Source organism: Hibiscus syriacus, unplaced genomic scaffold, assembly GCF_006381635.1.
Source record: "Hibiscus syriacus cultivar Baekdansim isolate YM2019G1 unplaced genomic scaffold, ASM638163v2 tig00110044_pilon, whole genome shotgun sequence".
Lineage (NCBI taxonomy): Eukaryota > Viridiplantae > Streptophyta > Magnoliopsida > Malvales > Malvaceae > Hibiscus > Hibiscus syriacus.
This window is the reverse complement of record NW_024062574.1, coordinates 1,615,480-1,622,701: the sequence shown is the minus strand read 5'-3', so window position 1 is coordinate 1,622,701 and position 7,222 is coordinate 1,615,480. Positions and strand designations below refer to the sequence as shown.

The window sequence follows — 7,222 nt, the reverse complement described above, 5'->3', positions numbered from 1 at the left end:
AATTTTTAATAGTCGTGGAACTCAACAAAAATAATACTATATAGTCGAAAAACTATTTTATAACTTTTAATAGTCAATAAATTTAATAAAATAATATCCTATAGTCGATGATCATTTGTGTACTTTACCCAAAACAATTATATTTAAAGATGTTCTTGTTTTATTAAATAGTCATGATAATTATAAGATAATATATATTTAAAAAATTATATTTAAATTCAGATATACGACGGGTGAATCCAGATCAATTAAGGCAAAATCCTAATAACTTAGAGGAAAAAATTAATTAATATATTCAATTTTATTTGTATTCCGATATTAGGGACTGAAATCGTAGAATTGATGATGCCTCGTCTGTTGATAAATCAAAATCAAGTGAGATGATAGCCCATTGAATGGTCTACCTCTCATTATATGCATGGGCCATTTCTTTATTTGAAATCATCAAGCAAGATCTCCCAAATCCAACCAAGTGGTGAGTGATCAAAGATCTAATTAATCACTTTCCATGAATTTCAGACATAAGATTTTACGTGACGGATAAACTTGAACTTATAAAATTTTAGAATATGAAAATAAATTTTCAATAGAAAATACATAGAAAAAATATAAAATAAAATGTAATTTTAAAATTTCAGGGGACGATTGGCCCTATCCGTCCCCCCTCGATCATCCCTGATAGATTCAGAGTGTAATTATTGTTGATAGAAGATTTGGGTTCGAACAATATTTTTTAATTTAAAATTTAGAAAATTATGAATAATTAAAGTATCATATAAAATATTTGAGTTATTATGAAAAAAAATACTCCACAAACTTAATTAAACCATAATTGATAATTGAACCAACTTAATTAAACACTAATCTCTTGACTAAATATTAAAGACTAATAGTCAACTTGGTTAATTGCATATACATATATTATGATGGGCAATTATTTTCTTTATATTCATACTAAAAGCCATAAGTTAACAATACTTCCGCTATGATTAAGTGTGCTTTAGAAGAATAATAATTGGTGTACTATGAAAACAACTTAGGACCTTGTTTAGGGCACAAAGCCCTTGAAACCCACAATAACATGTGATTTTCACTTTTTTAACCGCTAATATATAATTTGCTAATCCGGAGTAAATACTACATAAGTTCGAGAACGACTCTTTCAATTCATTTTTTTTATTCATAACTTCGAGATTCAAATTAACGAGTTTCTCTTATAGACCCAACATCTCATCTTACTAAATCAAACTATAGTTGATATTATTTTATTATTTTTAGGGTTTAAAATTTAGATTTTAGGGTATATTCATTACCTACATGTGTCATTTCATATTTTATCATTTATACAAATAATTATATTTATTTAACCTGAAAATAAATAAATTTCATTTTTTAGAAGTGTACGATTGACCATTTATACAAATAATTATATTTTTTCCATAAAATAAATCTAATGTGGCATTTCGACTAAATTTTTTTCGTCGTTTGACCATTTCATTTCTGATGTGAAAGTTTATGGTTCTGACGTGTCAGTCCACGATATTAACGTTGCAATTCATCTACCATATTTGAATTATCAATTTAACCCATATCTTATGTTATCGGTTAAATTATTAATCACCATGGACGGCCACATTAACACCGTGGACCGCCACATCAACATCGTGGACCGCCATATTACTACTATTGACTGTCATTTCACTATTGTAACGGTCAATAATAATAAACGTTAATCAAAGTATTATATTAACTTATTTTCTGAGTTGAAAAATTACATTAAAAATTAAAATAAAACAAGGGACACGTTATCTTTTTAAATTACAGGGACTAGGCGTAGTTTTTAATGCTAGAAAGGACCACTATGGCTAGGTCCCCCCTGCCGGACCAAATTGTCACAAATTCCACTTGGCCTTGTCCCTTAGAACATGGAGTAAATAATGGAACCTATCAGCTAAACTCCAAGTCCGCTTCTCTTCCAGGCTTAATCATAAAGCTACCTCTCATGCACTTACCAGACATGTTCATACACTTCTTGTCCCAACAGAGAAAAGGAAACCTTTGACTAAAATCAAATCCAACTATAAAAACATCGTTAACATTCCATCACACACTTTGTTTTTATAACCTGCAAGAAAGAAAACAAGAGTCGACTCCATATCCTTCTTCAACAAGCAAAGGAAAAAATGGAAATCGAATCGGTTAGATGCGAGTGTTGTGGACTGAAAGAAGATTGCACCCAAGATTACATCAATGATGTTAAGGCCAAATTCGACGGGAAATGGCTCTGCGGGTTGTGCTCGGAAGCCGTTCGAGATGAAGTGAGTAGGAGCAAGAAGAAGCAATTCGGCGTCGAAGAAGCCGTCGAAGCTCACATGTCGTTTTGCAGCACATTCAGATCGAATCCGGCCGTTCGAGTGGCGGACGGTATGAGGCAGTTGCTGAGAAGGTCGGGGATAATTCACCTTCTTCCTCTAAGAAGGTAACAAGATCAGCTACCACAAAACTGTACTAAAGATGGAAGGGAGGAAAGGCCTTTACCTTGGATGGAATAATATTGGTAGCTTTACCTTTTACAACTTGTCTTGTGCAGGTGAATGTTGTTTCAATGGAGGCTTCTTCCTCTGATTTTCTGTTCTTTCCTTACCTCAAAGATCTCGACTTCGATTCGAACATATTTGCATTTCCCCCTGCATTAGGCGATCGATGTTAACAGATGCAACACTTTCACATGTTTCTTGGAAAACACGTCTGAGAAAAATCTTCAACAACCAAATTGAAGTATCCTAAGCGGCATACTCAACCGGTTAGGGAACTAATTCGATCATGTTCAATGTGATTCACTAAACAAGTTATCGATACATCGACCTTATAATCGGTTTTTAGAGGTTCCATATGCATAATCTTATCGGTCAACCGATGGCATCTGGGATCAGGTTCTACATATGAGTAAGCAACAGATCCTGTCATCGACAACAATCTTCCTCTCCTAAATCATGCAGCAAAGTGTGGGTATTAGGAGCATAAACCAAGCAGCTTCAACTCGATAACCAGCTCGTCCAACTTTCAACAACACTCGTCTGCCTGTTTCAGTTCGTATCTGCAACTCATTTCGATTCTATCCTACTGCGTGCCTTTCCCTTAGATATTGCCCCTTCTTTCGCTAATCTTGCCTCTTTTTTTGGCTTAAATGTTTCGGAGGAATCATGGGTGCAAAATCATGAGCTTCGCTACAAGCATAAAGCACACTCACAAATGGGTGTCACATGATCGAACAATTGCTGAGCCATATCCATGCAACCACAACCTGCATACATAGCCAAAACAGCACCATCAGCTTTGGTCCATTTAAGTACCCGAACTTTCAATTTTTTCAGAATCATACCTTAAGTTTAGTTTTTGTTTCGTTTTAGTACCCCCACCATTTAAAACTTTAGTTTTTGTTTAATTTTGTTCAAAATTTAATGTTAGGTTTTGAAAAAATTAAAAGTTTAGGTACTAAATGCGTTAAATTTTCAACCGCGGGATACTAAAATGAAATGAAAACTAAACGTTAGGTATGATTTTAAAAAAATTATAATTTAGATACTAAAACAAACTAAAACCGATAGTTTAGATACTAAATTTATAGTTTACCCTTATTTAATGGATTACAGATTTGAACCAAATGCCCAGAACATCACTTAAAGGGTAACATCATGGCCCGTTTTTAAATAAAATCTAAAATTTAGTACTATCTAGATTGATTCAACCCAAAAGTAATCACCTTTTACAATCCCTTCAATTTTTTTCAAGGGGCATTCGAAGTAATAAAAGAATTGTTATTATTCATTGATATTTTAAATAATTAACGGTATTAAAATGATGTCGTTCCAAAAAAATATTTTTTTATCGAAACAACGTCATTTTACATCTATATAAAAACTCATTTATAACACCGTTAGTGAGAAAACAACCGAGTGACCAAAAAACTCAATATATTAAGTTCAGTGAGGAAATTGAAAAAAAATTAAAACACATGGAGTGAAATAGGAGAGAAGATAAAGTTTTATTTTATTTTATAATACCGTTAATGAGAAAACAACTCGAATCGGTTTCGCTAAAAAATGTTTTGTTTTATTTTATTATGGTTTATAATGAAACCATATCTCATCCCATTTCTTGGAAGGGCCATAGCACCTTCATCCCCTGTCCTTGTTTGCAAAAGTTTATGAATCCTTCTACCAAGTACGGAATTTGGACACCCAAACAAAACAAAAAGTATAATTTGGGCATCAAAACGAAACAAAAATAATAATTTAAATACTAAAATTGTAATATATTTTATAATTAATCCGAACTAAACACCACACTTGTTGATATTTTATTTCGAATATAATTTTAAGGAGATAATTTTTTTGAAAAATGTATAACATAAAAAAATAATATCTGGATATACATTTTTAAATTATCATATGATTAATTGATATCGATCGACATTTGACACGAAACTTATATATAATTTTATAAAGATTGAATTTTTATTTTAAAAGAATAAAACTTGAATTATCTTTTTACAGAAAAGATCGAGTCAAATTCAATATTAGGGTAAAAAGCTTGCCAGATTCTAGAAAAATAACATGAATATCTTTTATATTTAGAGATAATTATTATAATATATATATTTATTTTTTCAATTAGATTCCAATTTATTCTAAAAAATAAATTATATTTTAGATTAAATATTTTTTTCCTAAATTTAAGATTAAGATGAATCAAAAACTCCTCCCAAGTCCCAATCCCAAATATAACTATCCCCAGTGACAAGTCAAGTGGTGTTAAATAAATTTCAATTTCAATTAATATAACAATAAAATATAATTCTTAGTATTAAATATTAATTACAAAGGAAATAAATGGATGCGGATTGATTTGTAAATTTCAGAGAATTAAAGGACCTTTAACGAAAACCTAGTATCCTTGTATTCTATTTTCCGCCTATAATTTATGCAAGGGCTCTTGGTTTCCCTGCAAATCCTTAAATAAAAAGCCAGATTTCCGAGTTCTTCGAAGTATTATTTTCCCAGTTCTTGCAGAAAAGGAATCCAATTAACCCGAAATCGAGTTACCCTTTTCAACACTCAATCTCGAAGAACAAAATTTTCTCACAATCTTTCCTTGTATCTCAGTTCTCTCCAATGACCCATTTGAGGGTTTTTATCATCTTTCCAAAAAAATTTTGAAGAATAAAGACCATTGCTTTTTATGATTTCACCTTTTCCACTCCATGACTTGATCAGGGTTTTGATTCCTTTCCGAATTCCTTCACTTTTCTCCAAGAAAGCATCTTTGTCGTTGTTGTTGTTACTGTTAATATTGTTCTTAGCTTCCTCCTTTGCTTCTTCTTCTTCTTCACGATTCACCTCCAGAAGAAGGTCAAATCTTTGTCGAATTCCCTAGAACAGCACCATGAGAATCCACCCGTCGCCGAAGAAGAGGAACATCACCATCCAATATGAGATGAACTCGAGAATCGCGAGGTCCCAAGCCGAGTCCCTGTTGAACGGTGGTGGGTCTAACAAGAAGCTCCGTAGGCTGCCCCACATCTTCAGCCGCGTTCTCGAGCTGCCTTTCAGGTCCGATGCCGATGTGGCGGTGGAGGAGAGCCCCGATTGCTTCAAGTTCGTCGCCGAGACCGACGGGAGGATCGGCGAAGTCGTCCGTGCTCATACTGTGGAAATCCATCCCGGGGTCACTAAGATTGTGATAAGGTCCAACAGCTTGATGGGTTTTGGTTTTCTGGATGATTTGGAGCTCGACATGTGGCGGTTCAGGTTGCCGGAGACGACTAGCCGGAGCTGGCCAGTGCAGTTTACGAGGACGGTGAGCTGATTGTGACGGTGCCGAAGGGAGGGAAGTGGAGAATGTGGAGGAAGGAGGCGGTGGGGTGAAGGGAATGGGAGTTTAGGGGAGGCATGGGAAATGGTAATAGCAATAATAATAGGCTTGTTCTTGTACAGTAAGTAATAACAATGGAATCATTTGCTCAGTTTTTTTTTTCAATTGCATGTTGTTTTCTTTTTAGCTTTTGAAGATCATGGTGGAGCTTAGTCCTTATTTGTATGGTTACCTTTTATTATTACTTAATCAAATCAAGAATTGTTCTTCTCTGAATGATTGGTATGATGACTATTATTGTTTGGCATTTTTGTTGTTGTTTTTATGCTATGTTTGTGTGTATCAAGGCTGCTTATGGTGCATTTTGTTTCATGTTCATGGAAAAGTACATGCTTTGCATTCATTCTCAACTATGCGATAATTGGTCATTGTCATGGGTGTTCTTTTGCTAGTTTTTGTTTTAGTTTCCATGGAAATGAGTTTTGGCAGGCTGATCGAGATATGTGCTTCATTGAAGTTGAGTTCTTTTCATTTCTCATCCAATATTTAGGCATGTGGGAAGCCATGAAAGGCCTCCTTTAGGTACGGACTGTGAGGTACGCCGAGCGGCATACTTGATATCAGTGTTTTGAGCATTTTTTTGTTTACTTCATGTGCATTTCAAGATAGTGATTACCTAAATGATTGGTTTCCGTCTTTGTCTTAGAGATTCGTGGTCTTATATGAGCCTGCATTTGATTACACCATTGGTTGAAACTCAACCAGAAACACGGTTAGTATCGACTAAATTTTAGGGTGCTGATGTTGAGAATCAGTTCCCTTTCTTACTTTGTGGTAAAGAATCTATGCTCTTGGTCCACATGGTCTTTTATTCCTTCATACATGCATGCATTCGTTCTTTTCATATTATGATGAGTCTTTTTGTTGATATCTTTTTGGTTATCAATTCATTGATCCAAAAAGACAATTGTGAAAAGACAATTGTGACATTTTTTCTCCTTTTTGCTTGCCATTTATCTACTTCACATTGTTCATACCAAGGCAAAGATGATGTTTAAACCCAGTTTCACCATCAATGCTCTACATCACCAGTTACCAAACCTGTACTCATCTTAATCAACTGTGATATATTCCGAAAACGGGTCATATAATGCATGTCTTCTTCTTCCCAAGGTGACATAAACTTCATCTCTCTAGCCTCCGCTGAAAGGTCAGTTTCAATTATTCAGAGTATCTTTGTGGGGCTAGTGGCCATGCTGGTTTGGTTATTGTTGAAGCACCCATCCTTTAGGTCCCCAACCCCTGGAGGTCCGATGGGGGTGAACCGGAGGACTAGGACCAGGGTGAT

General features: G+C 34.4%; 1 protein-coding gene and 1 pseudogene across 1 annotated transcript; both read left to right on the top strand.

Annotated features, from left to right (window-relative positions):
* The first annotated feature begins 2,138 nt into the window (after window positions 1–2,138).
* On the top strand, window positions 2,139–2,607 carry LOC120213601. The gene has a single exon (XM_039211702.1). The coding sequence runs from the start codon at window positions 2,184–2,186 to the stop codon at window positions 2,481–2,483; it is 300 nt and encodes a 99-aa protein (XP_039067633.1). The 5' UTR covers window positions 2,139–2,183; the 3' UTR covers window positions 2,484–2,607.
* A 2,381-nt stretch (window positions 2,608–4,988) lies between these two features.
* Window positions 4,989–6,061, top strand: LOC120213833 (annotated as a pseudogene).
* Window positions 6,062–7,222: the final 1,161 nt, after the last annotated feature.

Bases quoted from the DNA above. Each gene is read 5' to 3' on its own strand.
- LOC120213601 (XM_039211702.1), top strand. From the start codon at position 2,184: ATGGAAATCGAATCGGTTAGATGCGAGTGTTGTGGACTGAAAGAAGAT.